Here is a 22744-nt window from a genome sequence, read left to right as displayed (position 1 = left end):
GATCTGGATCACTCACGAAACACAAATGCTTCATTTGTAAATGATGCGTGAGTGTTGGAATGTGCCACTGGCTATCTATAAATAAATTAAAAACAAGAAAATCGTGCCATCTGGTTCGCTTAATATTAGTATTTTTAAATGATTTATAGCATTTTCTTTTTGATATTTAAGTACAGTTTGGCAACTACATTTACCTTTGATACGTAAGTATATTTAAAACCAAATATTTTTTAACTTTTACTCAAGCAATATTTTCCTGGGTGACTTTCACTTTTACTCGAGTCTTTTTCTATTAAAGGGCAACTCCACCATTTCTCATTTTCGTTATCTCCAGCACAATACCATTGTCTACATATGTGAAAACGGCATATTTCTAGGTTTTGTAGGGGGAATATAATTAAAAAGTTATACCCTATGACAGATTTGCGCATAGCTGCAGGAAGTAGGGGTGCTGAGGGTGCTGCAGCACCCTCTGATAAATCACAATAAATAAAAAAAATCATAAAAATAATTTATTAAATAATAGAAAAAAAAATGTTGCAATAGGCTTTTATTACTGTTGACAAAAAAATAGACCTCAGCAAAGCACCCCACCCCTCACCCACCAAAATAATACTGCAAAAATGTGTTTAAGAAGAAAACAATTTGGCCTGATTACAAATCATTATGTTTGGGGCAAATCAAACACAACACATCACTGAGGATCCCTCTTCGTATTTTCAAGCATGGGGGTGGCTGCCACTCATGTTATGAGTAGGCTTGGTATCGGCAAGGACCAGGGAGTATTTTTTTGAATTAAAAGAAACGGAATAGAGCTAAGCACAGGCAAAATCTTACAGGGAATCTTGTTTCAGTCTGGTTTCCAGCAGGCACTGAGAGAAAAATGCGTCTTTCAGCAGGACAATTAGCTAAAACACAAAGCCAAATATACACTGGAGTTGCTTACGACATTGAATGTTCCTGAGTGTCCTAGTTACAGTTTTGAAAATCAACTTGAAAATCTATGACAATACTTGAAAATGGTTGTCTAGCAATGATCAACAACCAACTTGACAGAGCTTGAATGTTTTAAAGAATAATGTTCAAATATTGTACAATCCAGGTGTGGAAAGCTCATAGAGACTTAACCAGAAAGACTCACAGCTGTAATCGCTGCTAATGCTAATGACGATTCTAACATGTACTCAGGGGGTTGAATACTTAAATAGATTAGTGTTTTTTATTTTCCATTAATTAAAAAATAAATGTTCAAATTTTTACTTCCACTTTGACATTACAAAGTATTTTGTGTAGATCGTTGACAAAAAATTACAATGAAATCCATTTAATCCCACTTTGTAGCACAACAAAATGTGGAAAGTCAAGGGATGTGAATACTTTCTGAAGGCACTGTAGACACTGGTATGGTGCTGTTGATAATGAATATGATGTTGAAACGTGCCAGAAATGTCCTCTCTTAGATATTAAGCAGTTCTGGATGGGTTTCGACTAACATTTTGGTGTACAAAGCGCTCTGTGAATGCTGTAGGGTCCCGTGCCGTATAGTGCCAAAAAGCCCCATCTGTCTGCCATGAAGGTCGGCAGTGTATGAGTTCATTCTTATTCAACAAAAGTGGTGCAAAATTGGTTTGGAAATGAATTAAATGCTTTCTAAATGTAGTAACAATCACATTTTAAACAACTTACTATAAGATTTCAAATTTCTTATAACTGTAAAATAAATATGATCATACTTGGTGACAGTACCATATTGGCACTGTTTCATATTACTGAAGGACAGAGAAATTTCTCCTAAATGTCCACCGAGCGGTGCAGAGACACCCTTTAATGAAATGTGTGCAGACACTTTAGGGCAGCACAGGGTCACCTTCACCTTGGTGATGAGGGTATCCAGAGGAAGTCCCAGCTCCACAGACTCACTGGCAGACAGCCTGCCCTGTGTATCTGCAGCATGTTCGCCACAGACACCAAGTGGAGGGTCACCTTGAAGGGCACTCCCACCCCTGCCATCACCTGCCAGGGTGAAACGGAGAGGGCAAAGATGAGTGAGGGCAGTAGCAGGTAGAGCACAGCGAACAAGCGGTACATGGTCATGCACTGCCCTAAAGTCCTGGCCATATGGGTGGGCAGGCGGGTGATGGGCGCAGGGAACCACAGCAAAATACCCAATATGTTGAAAAATAAATGACACAAGGCAACCTCTAGAACAGACCAGGGTAATATGAGAGCTATGACGAGATAATACTGGGACAGAAGACCCTGTAAACACACAAACGCCTGTAAAAAAAAAAGAATACAAAAACAACAGCTACGTGAAGGATTAGTTTTATACCTTGAAAACTGCAGCCAGCATGCCAATGCAGCCAGCTTGCCAATGCTGCCAGGATAGCTGTGGGGGTTGTCCCAATGTTTGACCCCAGTGTCAAAGGGTATGCACGCTCAATGCTGATAACACCAATACCTGACAGCACAAGACATCACAGTACAATGTCTTGTCATCACAGAGCCATGTAATGGGACTGAAACTCCATAGAGTAGATCTTTGTTTAGTATAGAAATCAGATGGTACGTTATCTAGTTCTAGTTAGGGAATTGCATTGGCTCCCGCTGTGAAACAACTGTCAATTCTGAGATGAGATTCTTAGTGATTTGCTGTCTGAGAAAGACCTGCACAGCGGATCCCAAACTCCAGGAGATTAACCAGCCCAGTAATTGGGATTCCATGGAGCCACAGCTCCCTACCATGCTCCACTGGAGAGTCCAGCAACTGTGCAGTTAATTATTGCTGATCTCAGAACGCTGAGGCAGATGTGTTCCCCAGAGAGTGTCGGGGATTAGAAAAAAAGCATGACTAAAAGCATGAAATGGATCCTCCACTCTCTGAAGTCACCAGACGCACATTATTAATTCATATTAATATGACCGCTTGTTTCTCCTGTAAGCATTTCATCACCAGAATATTCTTATAAACAAAAAGAGCCAAACAAGAACTGCATTTTTCAATTGGGTGAATGTCCCACTGACTTTGAGAGGTCTGAGAAAGCTTTGCCATGCCAAAGCTTGAAGATTAAGTACTGCCACTTCTGCAGGAACTCAAATGTGTGTCACCACCTCAGAGGAATTATTAATTTAGTAATAGAATACCATAGTAGCTTTGAAGATTCCAGGGCACATATTATTAAAGCATCTCAGAGTAGGAGTGCTGATCTAGGATCAGTTTTGTATTTTAGATCATAATGAATAAGATCTGTGAGTCAGTATGTTAGTGTGTCAGTATTTGTAGCTCTCACCTATGAGAGGAGTGATGGCAGAGGAGAACACTAAACTCCTCTGGACCATGAAGGTCATGCCAGCCCCCACCAGGATGGCCGGGTAACCTGCCCGCCAGCCAAACAGGTAGGGGGAGTCTGGAGAGGGGGAGAGAAGGGGATTCATATTACTTTCTGTATGTGAAGTTTCTGTAATGAACTTTCAGGGGAAATATGTGGGATGCTGGTGTTGTTGTTATTTTACATCCTGTATAATCTAGCTCTGTGTTTACAGATTTATTTAAGCTTTGCTTATACTTAAGAGATTTCCCCATACAACTTAAATGTAGCTATGCTTACTAAATTAGTATGTCAGCTATATTGTAGTGCTTATGTAAAAGCTCTGCAGAGCCTCAAATAAGCTTTGCAGAGCCAATCAACGCCACCTCAAATCGGCACCATGTCAAATAGATATTCACTGCAATCATACACCACAGTGATTCCAAAAAAAAGGCAATGCTTCAGTGCCTTCGGGAAGCATTCATATCCCTTGACTTATTCCACATTTGTGTTACAGGCTGAATTAAAAATGGACTGAATAGATTTTTTTCCTCACCCATCTACACCAGTGGCGGTCGGTGACGTTTAAGATGAGGGAAGATGATTATTTATTTTTTATGAGCATTGCCTTCTTTCTATTACAGCATGTTGGATGACTGTCATTCATTTTCCATTCACCCAGCTCAATGGAACATGTTTCCCTATTTTTATTTTTATGAAATTCAATGAGGAGTATGGTCCTCCCGTTCCTCCTCTGAGGAACCTCCACTGATTGGCACACAATACCCCATAATGACAAAATGAATACATGTTTTTCGAAATTTTTGCAAATGTATTGAAAATGAAATTTACATAAGTATTCACACGCCTGAGTCAATACTTTGTAAAAGCACAGTTGGCAGTGATTATAGCTGAGTCTTTCTGGGTAAGTCTCTAAGAGCTTTCCACACCTGGATTGTGAAATATTAATTAGAGCTCTGTCAAATTGGTTGTTGATCCTTGCTAGTCAACCAATTTCAGGTGTTGCCATAAATTTTCAAGTAGATTTAAGTCACAACTGTTACGCGAACACTCAGGAACATTCACTCTCTTCTTGGTAAATATATTTTTAAAAAAATAAATAATGTATGCATTCACTACTGTAAGTCGCTCTGGATAAGAGCGTCTGCTAAATGACTAAAATGAAATGAAATGTAAGCAACTCCAGTGTAGATTTGGCCTTGTGTTATAGGTTATTGTTCTGCTGAAAGGTGAATTCCTCCCAGTGTCTGGTTTTCCTCTAGGATTTTGCCTGTGCTGAGCACCACTGGGCGTTTCTTTTTTATCCTGGAAAATTCCCCAGTCTTTAAAGCATACCCATAACATGATGCAGCCACCACTATGCTTGAAAATATGGAGAGTGGTACTCAGTAATGTGTTTTATTAGATTTGCCCCAAACCTTATACTTTGTACTCAATTCAAAAGTGAATTGCTTTGCCTCATTTTTTGCAAACAGGACGCATGTTTTGGATTTTTTTTAAATTCTGTACAGGCTTCCTTCTTTTCATTCTGTCAATTAGGTTAGTATTGTGGAATAACTATGTTGTTGATCCATCTTCAGTTTTTTTCTATTACAGCCTTTAAACTCTGCAATTGTTTTAAAGTCAACATTGGCCTCATGGTGAAATCCCTGTGCGGTTTCCTTACTCTCTGGCAACTGTTAGGAAGGACGCCTGTATCTTTGTAGTGACTGTGTGTATTTACACACCATCCTAATTGTAATTAATAACTTCACCATGCTCAAAGTGATATTCAATGTCTGCTTTTTCAATAGGTGCTGTTCTTTGCAAGGCATTGGAAAACCTCCCTGGTCTTTGTGGTTGAATCTGTGTTTGAAATTCACTGCTCGACGGAGGGACCTTACAGACAATTGTATGTGTTGGGTACTGTCACGTCCTGACCAGTAAAGGGGTTATTTGTAATTAGAGTTTGGTCAGGACGTGGCAGGGGGCATTTGTTTTATATGGTTTTGAGTGTGTGTTTAGGTAGAGGGGTGTTTGATTTATGTTTCCGGGGTTTTTGGTTTAGTTCTATGTTGTATAGTTCTATGTCTGTTTCTAGGGTGTTTATTTCTATGTTTAGTAATTGGGATTGGGGCCTTCAATTGGAGGCAGCTGGTTATCGTTGCCTCTGATTGAAGGTCCTATAATTAGGAGTATATTTGTTTTGGGAATTGTGGGAGGTTGTTTTGCACTTCTAGGGTTAGCCTGCAATCTGTTATGTTGTCAGCCGGTTTCTTGGTTTTTGTGAAGTGTTCGTGGTTATTTAAAATAAACGTCAAAATGAGCACTCAACCCGCTGCGCCTTGGTCCAATTCATACGATGGCCATTACAGGTACAGAGATGAGGTAGTCATTCAAAATCCATGTTAAGGGATCGGTGTCCCTAAACAGGGACGGTTGTTGCTAACGTGCGCTAATGTGACTAGAATGACGTTGTAAGTAACAGCCAACTTTCCAGGACATAGACATGTCTTATATGGGCAGAAAGCTTAAATTCTTGTTAATCTAACTGTAGTGTCCAATTAACAGTAGCTATTACAGGGGAAAAATACCATGCTATTGTTTGAGGACAGTGCACAACAACAAAACACGGCAACTGGTTTGATATATTCACCTCTGAAGGTAAATAATGTACTTACATTCAGTAATCTTGCTCTGATTTGTCATCCTGAGGGTCCCAGAGATAAAATGTAACAGTGTTGTTTGATAAAATAAATGTTTATATTCAAATGTAGGAACTGGGTTCTACAGCCTTCCCTGTAGAGCATGGTGTTTGCAACGCCAGGGTTGTGGGTTCGATTCCCAAGGGGGGCCAGCACAGGGAAAATAAGAAATAATGTATAAAACAAAATGAAATGTATGCATTCACTACTGTAAGCTGCTCTGGATAAGAGTGTCTGCTAAATGACTCAAATGTCATGTAAATGTACAGTTTGAACCCTTGCTGTCTCTGAGACAGGGGACTGGAACTGACAGGTTTGATCAGGGATATGTGGAAGGTGGCGTGTCTCTTGAGAGAGGCTGGGAGTGTCAGGTGCACAGCAGAGGGGTTCATGATACACTCAATTTCAAAAGGACCAATGAATTGGGGGAAAAGTTCTTAGAAGTCCCCTTCAATGGCATGTCCTTTGATGAGAGCCATATATTTTGGCCTGGAGTGTAGACTGGGGCTGAGGCATGGCGACAGTTGGCTTTGGACTGGGTCCTGGTGGAGGCACTAAGAAGGGCAGCCCGGGCCTTCCTCCAGGTGTGACGACAACAGCATGTATGGTCATGGACTGAAGGAACCGCCACCTCGACCTCTTGGGCGGGGAATAAGGGGGTTATCCGGTTGAGGATAGGGGGCAGTATTTTCACGGCCAGATGAAAAACGAACCCAAATTAAACTGCCTACTACTCGGGCCCAGAAACTAGAATATGCATATTATTAGTAGATGTGGATAGAAAGCACTCTGAAGTTTCTAAAACTGTTTGAATGATGTCTGTGAGTATAACAGAACCCATATGACAGGCACAAACCTGAGAAAAATCCAACCAGGAAGTGGGAAATCTGAGAATTGTAGTTCTTCTTTTGAATCCCTATCGAAACTACAGTGTCTGTGGGGTCGCGTTGCACTTCCTAAGGCTTCCATTGGCTGTCAACAGCCTTTAGAAACGTGTTTCATCCTTCTCCTGTTACTGGGCAGAAAATAGGAGCTCAGTCAATGAGTGGACAAAGGGCTTGGTTATGCGCGAGCCTGCGAGCGCGCCGTTCCTTCTTTTTCTCCTGGTATGAATACGCTATTGTCCGGTTGGAATATTATCGCATTTTTACGTTAAAAATACCCTAAAGATTGTTTGTAAACAACGTTTGACATGTTTCTAGGAATGGTAATGGAACACTTTGACTTTTCGTGTCTTGAATTACGCCTTTGGATAGTGATCTGAACGCACGAACAAAACGGAGGTATTTGGACATAAATATGGAGTATTTTGAACAAAAATAACATTTCTTGTGGAAGTAGGAGTCCTTGGAGTGCATTCCACCGAAGATCAGCAAAGGTAAGGAATGATTTATAACACTAATTCAGAGTTTTGTTGATGCCAGAACTTGTCGGGTAGCTGTATAGCTTGCATTGATGGTTGAGCTATGTACTTAGAATATTGAACAATGTGCTTTCTCCGTAAAGCTATTTTAAAATCTGACACAGCGGTTGCATCAAGGAGTAGTGTATCTATAATTCTTTAAATAATTGTTATATATTTTGTCAACGTTTATGATGAGTATTTTTGTAAATTGATGTGCTCATTCACTGGAGGTTTTGGTGGGAATAAATTTTCTGAACATCACGCGCCAATGTAAAATGCTGTTTTTGGATATAAATATGAACTTGATCGAACAAAACATACATGTATTGTGTAACATGATGTCCTAGGAGTGTCATCTGATGAAGATCATCAAAGGTTAGTGCTTCATTTTAGCTGTATTTTGAGTTTCTGTGACACATCTCCTTGCTTGGAAAATGGCTGTGTGGTTATTGTTTGTCTATGTACTGTCCTAACATAATCTAATGTTTTGCTTTCGCTGTAAAGCCTTTTTGAAATCGGACAATGTGGTTACATTAGGGAGAAGTGTATCTTTAAAATGGTGTAAAATAGTCGTATGTTTGAGAAATTGAAATGATTAGATTTTTGATGTTTTGTATTTCGCACCCTGCTGTTCCATTGGATGTTGGCTAGGCGTTCCGCTAGCGGAACGTTTGTCCTCAACAGGATAACCCAGAGCACACTCGAAGGGTGACATACCTGATGAGGCATTGGTGAGGGTGTGGGCATATTTCACCCAGGGTAGCTGAGCACTCCAGGACGAAGGGTTAGTCAAAGTTGTGCAGCTAAGGGCAATCTCCATCTCCTGGTTGGCCTGTTCGGTCTGGCCGTTGGTCTGGGGATGATATGCAGATGAAAGACTGACATTGATACCCAGTGCTGAACAGAAGGATCTCCATACCTGGGATGTGAACTGGGGTCCACTGTCAGAAACGATGTCAGTAGGAATGCCATGCAGACGAAACACATGGGACACCAGCAGGTCTGCAGTCTTCCTAGAGGACAGAAGCTTGGAGAGGGGAATGAAGTGAGTCGCTTTGGAAAATCTGTCAATTATGGTGAGGATGACTAAGTTACCGTTGGATGGGGGAAGGCCAGGGACGAAGTCCAGAGCTGTGTGACCAAGGCTGTTGCTCATATACTAGTGAAAGGCCCTGCAAGCTCCGAGGTTGCCATTGTAACACTCGGGGATCAGAACAAACAGCTCACGGGGCAGAGGAGAGGGACTCGGGGCTGGTTGCAAGCTCTGGGCGAAGGTTCGACCCTGCAGGTCCGAAAGGCTCTGTGAAAACTCCTTGATGTGCTCCAGAAGGGTTTTCAGGGCTTGGTCATGTTGCTCGAGCTGGGTGCCTTGGCTGGCGAGGGTTTGGTGGAGAGGATCTGTGTCTGTTGGGTTCATATCTAGGCCAGATCGTACTGTTACGCGGAGCAGAACATGTGAACCCAAGATCAGACTCAGACGAGGAGACTGGGATGAGGTAACCAAGGTATTTATTGAAACAGGGAAGATGGGGTGCAGACCAGGGCAAGCTCGGGCAGGTTGCAGGAAGCCAGGTGTGAAGGCTGAGGCTGGAGTGAGGGGAGTATGGACTGAGTAAGCAGGTCCGGAGAGGTCCGGAGAGGAGAGGAATCCAAGGACGCAGTGGAGTGGGGGGTCCAGGACAAAGTAGCAGGACTGACGAGACATGGGACTGGAGACAGGAGACAAAGTCAGAATGAGCAGAGATTACGTTCTGGTAGCATGGAAGTGGCAGGGCTGAGTATTTGTAGAGGCCTTGATTATGGAACAGATTGCAGCTGGTTGGGATCTGCTCTGCCTCCAGCAAACCTGTCGCCGCCCATACAATCACACACACACACTGAGAGGAAGAGGGAGAGAGCACTGGGGGAGTGGCAGGATGAGAAGTAGAGGGCGTGGCAGGAGCAGACATAACAATCTGGTTGTATGGCCTTTCTCTTGCATTTCGAAGATGATGGCAACATTTTATTTTTGAAAACACATGTTTTTTTGTTTGTATTATCTTTTACCAGATCTATTGTGTTAAAGTCTCCTACATTAATTTCACATTTCCACAAACTTCAAAGTGTTTCCTTTCAAATGGTGCTGTATCAAGAATATGCATATACTTGCTTCAGGTCCTGAGCTACAGGCAGATTGATTTGGGTATGTCATTTTAGGTGGAAATTGAAAAAAAGGGTCTGATACTTAAGAGGTTATTAACACTATTATTGCACATAAAGTGAGTCCATGCAACTTATTATGTGACTTATGTGCAAAAATATACTCCTGAACTTAGGTTTAGGTTTGAAATAACAAAATGGCTTGAATACTTAATGACTCAAGACATTTCAGCTTTTCATTTTCTATTAATTTGTAACAATTTCAAAAAACATATGTAATTCCACATTATGGTGTATTGTATGTAGGACAGTGACCAAAAATCTCAATTTAATATCAGGCAGTAAAACAACAAAGTGTGAATAAAATCAAAGGGTTGTGAATAATTTCTGAAGGCAATGTATGTTTTCTAAGATCAATCTTCCAGTCACACTTGATCATCTGGATGACATTGGCCACCTGGCCTTGAAGCAGAGAGTTGAGTAGATTGACCAACAGCACCAGACAGGTACACAGGAGCAGCAGATTGAGGCCTACTGCCAGTTCTGACAACGGCGAACCCACTAACGCAGGTATTCCTAAACTGGGGTACGCGCAATGCCGTCAGGGATACGCCAAATAAAAATGTGATTCACATAATATTTTTTTTAAATTAATATATATTTTTTTTAAATACAATTCTTGATGTTTTCAAACAGTCCGTTTATATTTTCCAACGGGGCTATACATTTTGGTGAGGTTTTTTTCTCGCCTAGCCTCGTTTCACTGCCCCAGTTTTTTTTTAACAATCTAGTGTTCAGCGAAATAACAACACAATGTCAAATAGAGGTAGCCTAGTCAAATAATGAACATCCAATCACATTAACAGTTGGTTTAATTTAATTTTTACTCTAGACCCTGATTTGATGAACATGTCAAGACTGTTTCAAGGACAGCTTTTTCCCATCTACGTAACATTGCAAAAATCAGAAACTTTCTGTCCAAAAATAATGAGGAAAAATGTATCCATGCTTTTGTCACTTCTAGGTTAGACTACTGCAATGCTCTAAAGCACTAATTAAACTTCAGTTAGTGCTAAACACGACTGCTAGAATCTTGACTAGATCCAAAACATTTGATCAAATTACTCCAGTGTTAGCCTCTCTACACTGGCTTCCTGTTAAGGCTAGGGCTGATTTCAAGGTGTTACTGCTAACCTACAAAGCATTACATGGGCTTGCTCCTACCTATATTTCCGATTTGGTCCTGCCGTACATATCTACACGTATGGTACAAGACGCAGGCCTCCTTACTGTCCCTAGAATTTCTAAGAAAACAGCTGGAGGCAGGTCTTTCTCCAATAGAGCTCCATTTTTATGGAATGGTCTGCCTATCCATGTGAGAGAGGCAGACTCAGTCTTGACCTTTAAGTCTTTATTGAAGACTCATCTCTTCAGTAGGTCCTATGATTGAGTGTAGTCTGGCCCAGGAGTGTGAAGGGGAACGGAAAGGCACTGGAGCAACGAACTGCCCTTGCTGTCTCTGCCTGGCCGGTTCCCCTCTCTCCACTGGGATTCTCTGCCTCAAACCCTATTACAGGGGCTGAGTCACTGGCTTACTGGTGCTCTTCCATGCCGTCCCTAGGAGGAGTGCGTCACTTGAGTGAGTTGAGTCAGTGACGTGATCTTGCTTTCCAGGTTGGCACCCCCCCCCCCCTCGGGTTGGTGCCGTGGTGGAGATCTTCGTGGGCAATACACGGCCTAGTCTCAGGATAGTAAGTTGGTGGTTGAAGATATCCCTCTAGTGGTGTAGGGGCTGTGCTTTGGCAAAGTGGGTGGGGTTATATCCTACCTGTTTGGCCCTGTCCGGGGGTATCGTCGAACGGGGCCACAGTGTCTCCCGAACCCTCCTGTCTCAGCCTCCAGTATTTATGTTGCAATAGTTTATCTATGTCGGGGGGCTAGGGTCAGTCAGTTATATTCGGTGTCTTGTGTGAATTTAACCTCCCTGGGCAAGGTGGGACGCAAGTCAACAGCCAGTGGAATCGTGTTGCGTGAAATACAAATACCTCATAAATGCTATAACTTCAATTTCTCAAACATATGACTATTTTATACCATTTTAAAGACAAGACTCTCGTTAATCTAACCACACTGTCCGATTTAAAAAAGGCTTTACAGCGAAAGCAAAACATTAGATTATGTCAGGAGAGTACCCTGCCAAAAATAATCACACAGCCATTTTCAAAGCAAGCCTATATGTCACAAAAACCAAAACCACAGCTAAATGCAACACTAACCTTTGATGATCTTCATCAGATGACACTCCTAGGACATTATGTTATACAATACATGCATGTTTTGTTCAATCAAGTTCATATTTATATCAAAAACCAGCTTTTTACATTAGCATGTGATGTTCAGAACTAGCATACCCACCGCAAACTTCCGGTGAATTTACTTAATTACTCACGATTAACGTTCACAAAATACATAACAATTATTTTAAGAATTATAGATACAGAACTCCTTTATGCAATCGCGGTGTCAGATTTTAAAATAGCTTTTCGCTGAAAAATTGGATTACCTTTGCTGTTCTTCGTCAGAATGCACTCCCAGGACTTCTACTTCAACAACAAATGTTGTTTTGGTTCCAAATAATCCATAGGTATATTGAAATAGCTCCGTTTTGCTCGGGCAGTATTTTCACGGCCGGATAAAAAACGTACCCGATTTAATCTGGTTATTACTCCTGCCCAGAAACTAGAATATGCATAGAATTGTTTGATTTGGATAGAAAACACCCTAAAGTTTCTAAAACTGTTTGAATGGTGTCTGTGAGTATAACAGAACTCATATGGCAGGCCAAAACCTGAGAAGATTCCAAACAGGAAGTGCCCTCTCTGACCATTTCTTGGCCTTCTTTAGCCTCTTTATTGAAAACAGAGGATCTCTGCTGTAACGTGACACTTTCTAAGGCTTCCATAGGCTCTCAGAAGGCGCCAGAATGTTGAATGATGACTCTGCAGTCCCTGGCTGAAAAACAGTAGCGCATTTGGATAGTGGTCGATCTGAGAACAATGAGACGGGCGCGCACGTGCACGTGAAGAGTCCATTTTACATTTTCAGTCTTTGAACGAAAACGACGTCTCCCGGTCGGAATATTATCGCTATTTTATGAGAAAAATTGCATAAAAATTGATTTTAAACAGCGTTTGACATGCTTCGAAGTACGGTAATGGAATATTTTGACATTTTTTGTCACGATATGCGCCGGCGCGTCACCCTTCATTACCCTTCGGATAGTGTCTTGAACGCACGAACAAAACGCCGCTATTTGGATATAACTATGGATTATTTGGAACCAAACCAACATTTGTTGTATAAGTAGAAGTCCTTGGAGTGCATTCTGACGAAGAACAACAAAGGTAATCCAATTTTTCTTATAGTAAATCTCAGTTTGGTGAGTACCAAACTTGGTGGGTGTCAAAATAGCTAGCCTGTGATGGCCGGGCTATCTACTCAGAATATTGCAAAATGTGCTTTCACCGAAAAGCTATTTTAAAATCGGACACCGCGATTGCATAAAGGAGTTCTGTATCTATAATTCTTAAAATAATTGTTATGTTTTTTGTGAACGTTTATTGTGAGTAATTTAGTAAATTCACCGGAAGTGTTCTGTGGGAATGCTAGTTCTGAACGTCACATGCTAATGCAAAAAGCTGGTTTTTGATATAAATATGAACTTGATTGAACAAAACATGCATCTATTGTATAACATAATGTCCTAGGAGTGTCATCTGATGAAGATCATCAAAGGTTAGTGCTGCATTTAGCTGTGGTTTTGGTTTTTGTGACATTATGTGCTAGCTTGAAAAATGGGTGTCTGATTATGTCTGGCTGGGTACTCTCCTGACATAATCTAATGTTTTGCTTTCGTTGTAAAGCCTTTTTGAAATCGGACAGTGTGGTTAGATAAAGGAGAGTATTGTCTTTAAAATGGTGTAAAATAGTCATATGTTTGAAAAATGGACGTTTTCGGATTTTCGAGGAGTTTGTAATTCGCGCCACGCCCTATCATTAGACATTGGAGCGGTGTTCTGCTAGCGGAACATCTAGATGTAAGAGGTTTAACAAGGACAACACACAGGTCTTTCCATCATTGTATGATTTTTTGTGTGCAAATGAACTCAAGCTTACAGATAATGTCAAATGTGATATAGCGAAGCACCTGAGTGAGTTGGGTGCACAATTACGCAGGTACTTTCCCAAAATGTATGACACAAACATCTGGATTCGTTTAACTAAAGAGCAAAATGATTTATTATTATATTATTATTTGTGCCCTGGTCCTATAAGAGCTCTTTGTCACTTCCCATGAGCCGCGTTGTGACAAAAACTCACACTCATTCTTCTGTTTAATAAATGTATCGTACAGTGTGTCTGAATGGCTCTTGCGGAGCAGAAAGCACACAGCTTGAAATAATACTTTTTAAATGTTTGTTCATGTTTTGAAAATAACTTTTTAGTTATCAGATTTGATTTTTACAATGATGGCAAAAAACAACATTTAAGAGTGCACTGACCCTGGTGCTAGAGGGGATACGCAGCTGGAGGTTGAATGTTTGAAGGGGTATGGGACTATAAAATGTTTGGGAACCACTACACTAACAGATGCCTGCCTTGGGGCATCAGCAGAGCAGAGAACTGGGTCAGTCATTCTATTCTGCTACTTTCTTCTGTAAAGACCGTCACTAGGGCCCCCAGCCCCAGGACTGTACTGGAATCAGCATGACTTTCACATATTTCCATGTGATAGAACTTTGACACTCGATCAATTCTAAGAATTAAATTACATTGACCTGCATTTTCCTATATTTACAAGTAGTCACTTTCTGTGTTGCCCAGGTTGCTGCATTGCTTTGTATTGATGTACAGTTGAGGGATTAAGGAGGAGCGAAACATCTGTCTTTGAAACCAGCTGGTGACTTCAAGTATATTACACATCAAGAGAGGCCATTGGCTAACCGTAAGGATGTGGTTCTTAGACCGCACCCTCACCAGACTCATGCCCTCGTCTCCCGTGGCAATGCCTGTGATGACAAACTTATCCAACTGCAAGGAAGAATAGGAATAAAACATATTGCAAAGTGATCAAAGGAAGCAGGAGTGATTCACAGCCAAGCTCATTACTCAAGTCTTTCTAGTTTCCTGGACATTTGAGCAAAGTACAGACTGTTTGGCCCACACATTAACCCCTGCAATACCTGGATGATGAGTTTGCTGAGTGGTTCAGTGATGACCTTGAACAGCTCCTGGGACTCCTCTCCAGAGCTGATGTGGAAGGTGTCCACCATGGCCTGAGACAGTCTCCTCAGCAGGCCTGTGGCTGCCTCTAGTGGCAGTAGGACCAAAACTTTCAAAAAGCCATGCAAATGCCCTGCAATGAGCAGACCATGTTACTGCACATCATGCATGATGCCAAACTGTAGAGGTACTTGATTCAGAGTTTTTCTAAGGCAGGGCTCGCCAATCCTGTTCCTGGAGAGCTACCGTCCTGTGGGTTTTTGCTCCAACCCTAATCTAACATTTTGATGAGCTGAATCAGGTTAGCTACAACTGGGGTTGAAGTCAAAACCTACAGGAGGGTAGCACTCCAGGAACAGATCTAACACCTAAGGCATTATGGGACAGGAGGATACACAACCATTTCCGGTGGTGGAAAAAGTACCCAATTGTCATACTTGAGTAAAAGTAAAAAATATCTTAATCAGTTGCGATTTTAGCATGTCAATTTTGGTGGGGCAAAACAAATGTTTGGGGGCGATGCATGCCAGCAAAGCCACAACACAACACTAAGCAATACATTAGTTGCATTGTAATGGTGACAAAACGGTGCCCACAAACTGTTAGGGCCTACATGAAGCTGTCCCAACAGCAGAGCTTTTTTTTCAGCACCACGGAGTGAATCCTTACCACTGCTACACCTGGCAATCAGCGGAGCCTTGTTTGGCAGAAAAACTGTTCATTCAGCCTCATTTACTGCCTTTTATAAAAACATAGCTGATATGGCTGACTTGCTTAAACAAATGGGGTTTCTATTGACAGTTGAGATTTACAAACTATGGCATAAGGGAATGATGACCGGATAAGAGGCAATCCTTAATTTTGATTAAACATTAATGAGCGAGCTAAGATGGACGTAGCCAATATGCATGCTCTTCATCCGATCGCTGCCCGCACCCGCCCGCCCGACTAGCATCACTACTCTGGACGGTTCTGACTTAGAATATGTGGACAACTATAAATACCTAGGTGTCTGGCTAGACTCTAAATTCTCCTTCCAGACTCACATTAAGCATCTCCAATCCAAAGTTAATTCTGCCATCCGTTTTGTCACCAAAGCCCCATATACTACCCACCACTGCAACCTTTATGCTCTCGTTGGCTGGTCCTCGCTACACATTCGTCGCCAAACCCACTGGCTCCAGGTCATCTATAAGTCTTTGCTTGGTAAAGCCCCACCTTATCTCAGCTCACTGGTCACCATAGCAACACCAACCCATAGCAAGCGCTCCAGCAGGTATATTTCACTGGTCATCCTCAAAGCCAACACCTACTTTGGCCACCTTTCCTTCCAGTTCTCTGCTGCCAATGACTGGAAAGAAATGCAAAAATGACTGAGGCTGGAGACCTATATCTTCCTCACTAACTTTAAGCATCAGCTGTCAGAGCAGCTTACCGATCGCTGCAGCTGTACACAGCCCATCTGTAAATATGTCACGCCCTGACCTGAGAGAGCCTTTTTATGTCTCTATTTAGGTTTGGTCAGGGTGTGATTTGGGTGGGCATTCTATGTTTTTGTATTTCTTTGTTTTGGCCTGGTATGGCTCTCAATCAGGGACAGCTGTACATCGTTGTCGCTGATTGGGAGCCATACTTAGGCAGCCTGTTTTCCTTTGGGGTTTTGTGGGTAGTTGTTTCTGTTGTGTGGTTTGCACCTGACAGAACTGTTGGCGTTCATTTGGTTCTTATGTTCCAAGTGTTTTGTATTATTAAAACTTCAATATGAACACTCACCACGCTGCATCTTGGTCCCCTCTTTCAGACGATCGTTACAGAACTACCCACCACAACTGGATCAAGCAGCGTGCTCGGGAGGAGATGGACACCTGGTCTCATCAGGAGTGGATTGGGAGGAGAGACTGGACTTGGGGCCAGGTGAACGACAGATATCGGAGCCTACCCGGGAAGAACGAGAGGCAGCCCCCAAAAAATGTTTGGGGGGGCACACAGGTAGTTTGGCTGGACCAGGGGTGAGGCCTGAGTCAACTACCCGTGGATTTTGTAGTAAGCATGTGCCTGCCTCTCGCACTCTCTCTCCAGTGCGCCTGCCCAGCCCAGTACGTCCTGTTCCTGCTCCTCGCACTAGCCTTGTAGTGCGCACTCCCAGTCCAGAACCTTCGGCGACAGTTCCACGTCCAGAGCTTCCGGCGACAGTTCCCCGTCCAGAGCTTCCGGCGACAGTTCCCCGTCCAGAGCTTTCGGCGACGTTTTACAGTACGGAGCTTGCAGAGACGGCCTACAGTCCGGAGCTTGCAGAGACAACCTACAGTCCGGAGCCTGCAGAGACGGCCTACAGTCCGGAGCCTACAGAGACGGCCTACAGTCCGGAGCCTACAGAGACGGCCTACAGTCCGGAGCCTACAGAGACGGCCTACAGTCCGGAGCCTACAGAGACGGCCTACAGCCCGGAGCCTCCAGTGCTCCCCCACAGCCCGGTCTATCCTGTGCCTCCTCCATGGATCAGACCTCCAGTAGGTCTCCCCAGCCTGTTGAGTCCTGTGCCTGCTCCCAGAGCCAGGCCTCCTGCATGTCTCCCCAGCCTGGTGAATCCTGTGCCTGCGCCCAGAGCCAGGCCTACTGCAAGTCCCGCCAGTCCGGCGCAGCCAGAGCGGCCCGCCAGTCCGGCGCAGCCAGAGCGGCCCGCCAGTCCGGCGCAGCCAGAGCGGCCCACCTGTCCGGCGCAGCCAGAGCCGCCCGCCTGTCCGGCGCTGCCAGAGTCTCCCTCCAGTCCGGGGCCCGCGGCGAGGGACACTGCTCTAGAGGCGCCACCAAAGTGGGGTGAGCCAGTGGTGGAGCGGGGTCTGCGTCCCGCTCCAGAGCCGCCACCGCGGAGAAATACCCGCCCAGACCCTCCCCTATAGGTTCAGGTTTTGCGGCCGGAGTCCGCACCTTTGGGGGGAGGGGGGATACTGTCACGCCCTGACCTGAGAGAGCCTTTTTATGTCTCTATTTAGGTTTGGTCAGGGTGTGATTTGGGTGGGCATTCTGTCCTTTATTCTATGTTCTTTATTTTGGCCTGGTATGGCTCTCAATCAGGGACAGCTGTACATCGTTCTCGCTGATTGGGAGCCATACTTAGGCAGCCTGTTTTCCTTTAGGTTTTGTGGGTAGTTGTTTCTGTTGTGTGGTTTGCACCTGACAGAACTGTTGGCCTTCGTTTGTTTCTTATGTTCAAGTGTTTTGTATTATTAAAACTTCAATATGAACACTCACCACGCTGCATCTTGGTCCCCTCTTTCAGACGATCGTTACAAAATAGCCCATCCAACCAACTACCTACCTCATCCCCGTTTTTGTTTTTCTGCTCTTTTGCACCCCAGTATCTCTACTTGCACATTAGTATCTGCACATCTATCACTCCAGTGTTAATGCTAAATTGTAATTATTACGCCTCTATGGCCTATTTTTTGCCTTACCTCCCTAATATTCTACATTTGCACACACTGTACATAGATTCTATTGTGTTATTGACTGTACGTTTGTTTATGTGTAACTCTGTGTTGTTTTTGTCGCACTGCTTTGCTTTATTTTGGCCAGGTTGCAGTTGTAAATTAGAACTTGTTCTCAACCGGCCTACCTGGTTAAATAAAGGTGAAATAAAAAAAGATATATATATATATATATATATATATATATATATATGTAAACATTTTGTTATGGTACAGCCTTATTCTAAAATGTATTTTTTAAAAATCCTTATCAATCTTCACACAACACTCCAGAGCAAAAACAGGTTTTTAGAAGTTTTTGCAAATTTGTTTAAAATAAAAAACAGAAATAACTTATTTACGTATGTATTCAGACCCTTTGCTATGAGCTCAGTTGCATCCTGTTTCCATTGATCATCCTTGAGATGTTTCTACAAGTTTTGGAGTCCACCTGTGGTAAATTCAATTGATTGGACATGATTTGGAAAGGCACACACCTATCTATATAAGGTCCCACAGTTGACAGTGCATGTCAGAGCAAAAGCTTGAGAAAAAAGCTCCGAGACAGGATTGTGTTGAGTGACAGATTTGGTGAAGGGTACCACAACTTTTCTGCAGCATTGAAGGTCCCTAAGAACACAGTGGCCTCCATCATTCTTGAATGGAAGAAGTTTGGAACCACCAAAACTCTTCCTAGAGCTGGCCGCTCAGCCAAACTGATCAATCGGGGAAGAAGGGCCTTGGTCAGGGTGGTGACCAAGAACCCAATGGTCACTCTGACAGAGATCCAGAGTTCCTCTGTGGAGATGGGATAACCTTCCAGAAGGACAACCATCTCCATCAATCAAGCCTTTATGGATGAGTGGCCAGACAGAAGCCACTACTCAGGAAAAGGATCATGACAGCCCGATTGGAGTTTGCCAAAAGACACCTAAAGGAGTATCAGACCCTGAGAAACAAGATTCTCTGGTCCAATGAAACCAAGATTGAACTCTTTGGCCTGAATTTCAGGTGTCACATCTGGAGGAAACTTGACACCATCCCTATGGTGAAGCATGGTGGTGACAGCATCATGCTGTGGGGATGTTTTTCAGTGGCAGGGACTGGGAGACTAGTCAGGATCGAGGGAAAAGGAACGGAGCTATGTACAGAGAGATCCTTGATGAAAACCTGCTCCAGAGTGCTCAGGACCTTGAACTGAGGCAAAGGTTCACCTTCCAGCAGGATAACAACACTAAGCACACAGCCAAGACAACACAGAAGTGGCTTTGGGACAGGCCTCTAAATGTCCTTGAGTGGCCCAGCCAGATCCCGGATCTCTGGAGAGACTTGAAAATAGCTGTGCAGCGACGCTCCCCTTCCAACCTGACAGAGCTTTAGAAGATCTGCAGAGAAGAATGGGAGAAACTCCACAAATACAGGTGTGCCAAGCTTGTAGCGTCATACCCAAGAAGACGCAAGGCTGTAATTGCTGCCAAAGGTACATCAACAAAGTACTGAGTAAAAGGTCTGAATACTTTTGTAAATGTGATTTTTCCGGGGGTTTAAAAAAAAAATTTGTTGCAAAAATGTGTAAAACCCTTTTTTTGCTTTGTCATTATGGGGTATTGTGTGTAGATTGAGGGGGGAGGGAATATTTAATACATTTTAGAATAAGGCTATAACGTGACAAAATGTGAAAAATGTCAAGTGGTCTGAATACTTTCCGAATGCACTGTAAACCCAAACATTGACCACACACCCTCTCCACGGATAGCAGGCTAGGGATTGCTTTGCAACACTTGCAGTTAAGCACTGATTCCTTCCAAACCACTCATTGTTGAATTTGTGATTTCCAACTTGTTGTGAAATGTTAATGTCCAATGGCCGATAATCACCAATAGTTGTATCTATAATTTATCTTGATAATATGACAAGGATTGAAAAGGATTTGCCAGTAGATTGCTAACTTGATGCATAATGATGACTGCTTGTCTAGCTTGCTAGCTAAGATTTTGAAGGCATGATGTTTACATGATCAGTCCAATCACAGCTACGGTAGATATAACGTGATTTGATGTCATTTTATTTGTGGCCAATGACCTTGAGCCTTCTTGGATGGGCACTTCTAATGTCAGTCTATGGCAGCACCCAAGGGGCTTGAATATTTTAGCTCTCCCTGTAGATTTGGTGGTGACGTAGTGTCCCCATGAGTGACAGAACACTGAGCCAATCACGACGCAACTAGAGAACATTACCAACCCCTACGCTCTGTATTTTCTGCTGGCTGCCCCACCACCACAGAAAGCACTGAGCTAGGCTGAAACACCTGTAGTTTGGAGCTGCCTTACTCAATAAAGCAAAAATGAGACCATGTTTGTATGCGGCTTTATTAACTCAATTATACTTTTTTTACACTGTTTGCAAACTGATACGTGAAACATGTTGTTTCTTTTGCTAAACGGGTGTGGCTCAAAATAGGTGGGGCTCTGCTCCAGCTGCCCTGAATGATGGGTCGCCACTGACTCAAGTAAAAGTGAAAGTCACCCAGCAAAATACTACTTGAGTAAAAGTATTTGGTTTTAAATATACTTCAGTATCAAAAGTCAATGCAATTGTTAAAATATACTTAAGTATCAAAAGTAAAAGCGAAAGAGTAAATTATTTCACATTCCTTACATTAAGCAAACCAGACTGCACTATTGTTTACATGCGTTTTTTTACAGATAGCCAGGGGCACAGTCCAAAACTCGGACATAATTCTCAAACAAAGCATTTGTGTCCCAAAATTCGAATCCCATGATGATCGAGATGGCGGACCTCACATTGAGTACTGCACAAGCAAGTAGTACAATAAACCACTATTCATCTATATTACAAAGTATATTTTTCAAAGGCAACACATCAACAAATACCCTTTCATCTTGTATTGACTTAGGTCAGTTGCTCCTCCTGAAATCCAGACCTATTGTGCAGTAGAGAGCAAGTTTGCAGTATAGTACAGTTGAGGTTGCGCACGCGCGTGTGTGTGCGTGGTGTGTGTGTGTGCCACACAAAGCGCCCTCTCACTCTTAAAGGAGAAGTTTTATTTTTTCTTGATGCAGGTCTTTAATGTTGTACACATGAAATAGTGTCATCTCAAATTTTATCCGCAATGTTATATTCCCTGTTGAACAAGTTTCTTCTCACTTAACCATGGAAACAAACAATCATTCTGAATGTTTAACTTTTCAACATTATGCCTGGAGTGTTGCAAGTGTAAATCCCCTCTTTCACTTTCCATGTGCTTTTGTGAGTGGGGATTCAGGCCAGGTTTTTGCAGGGTCTGGAAGGATGTCACATTCCAGGTGTGACTGTTGTCTCAGGTCTTTCCTCTCCACCAGAGCACATGATGAGTCCTGGAGGGGCATGCTGTCATGGACACGTGTGAGAGGCCTTTCCTATTATGGAAGAATCTCTTTCCAGTTCGAAATTAATAGAAATGACATTAGTGACCACAGTAAAGTCAAATTACATCTGCCTGTGAAAACTATTTCTCAAAGCATGGACCCAACAGAATCAAATCAAATCAAATGTATTTATATAGCCCTTCTTACATCAGCTGATATCTCAAAGTGCTGTACAGAAACCCAGCCTAAAACCCCAAATAGCAAGCAATGCAGGTGTAGAAGCACAGGTGGCTAGGAAAAACTCCCTAGAAAGAACATAACAAACATAACAAATATGATAATAAGCCATTTGGACTGAGGTCTGGTAAAATAATAGAAATGTGATTTTGTATACAGTAGCCTGTGTGAGTCAGCATTGCATGCATTCTTGTACGAAGGAGATTTCCAGTCATTTAAAGGATATAGGTTTTTGTATCACATTCCTCCATTATGCTAATTGTTCTCATTAAGAAATCTTTCAGTGCAATATATGGTTGCATTTGCTCTTAACTTTAAAAATAAGTTTTCATGAATGTCTACCTCAATTAGGAGGCCCCTATACAGGAAGGAGCATTTTGTATGGATCTACCGCTTTTGAAATGCAGATTAAAACGCTGCCACAAAACTGTTTTTGCAAAGCGTAGAGGCATTATAAAGCCTGGTGGTCCATGAAAGGGTTAGAGCCTGTCGTCACTGTCTTTATTGCTGCTGAGGAGGCTGATCATCAAGCTGTTAGTCTTCCACTTAAATAATTCAAAGGCTTTACATCTGTGGGTACAAAAAGTACTCTCCAATGCCACTCAAACTCTCTCTAATCCCTTTGATTCAAAATAAATATCTACATAGCCCATGCTAGCTTAGATCCTAAAAATAACAGGGGCCACAGAGTTAACAGGGGCCACAGAGAGAGAATCTAACATTGGTTAGATTAGTGACAGCTAGTAGATAGACTTGTCTTACCGTCTTATTCTCAACACTTTACCACCAAACAATTACAGAACACTCCTCTATTGACAGTGTGTGAAGGAGA

General features: G+C 42.6%; 1 protein-coding gene across 1 annotated transcript in view; it reads right to left on the bottom strand.

Moving 5' to 3' along the window:
- LOC115153775 (sodium-dependent phosphate transport protein 2A-like) overlaps positions 1 to 21696 on the bottom strand; it is a 56987-nt gene extending 35291 nt beyond the window's left edge. Inside the window, exons 1-7 of the mRNA XM_029699351.1 lie at positions 21627 to 21696; positions 14801 to 14973; positions 14584 to 14648; positions 9989 to 10138; positions 3291 to 3439; positions 2342 to 2461; positions 1921 to 2228 (exon numbers count right to left, since the gene is read on the bottom strand). Coding sequence (XP_029555211.1) covers positions 1921 to 2228; positions 2342 to 2461; positions 3291 to 3439; positions 9989 to 10138; positions 14584 to 14648; positions 14801 to 14973; positions 21627 to 21696 — 1035 coding nt within the window. The remainder of the gene's footprint in view (positions 1 to 1920; positions 2229 to 2341; positions 2462 to 3290; positions 3440 to 9988; positions 10139 to 14583; positions 14649 to 14800; positions 14974 to 21626) is intronic.
- Positions 21697 to 22744: the final 1048 nt, after the last annotated feature.

This window comes from Salmo trutta, chromosome 19 (assembly GCF_901001165.1).
Source record: "Salmo trutta chromosome 19, fSalTru1.1, whole genome shotgun sequence".
NCBI lineage: Eukaryota > Metazoa > Chordata > Actinopteri > Salmoniformes > Salmonidae > Salmo > Salmo trutta.
This window is presented reverse-complemented; position numbering and strand designations above follow the sequence as displayed.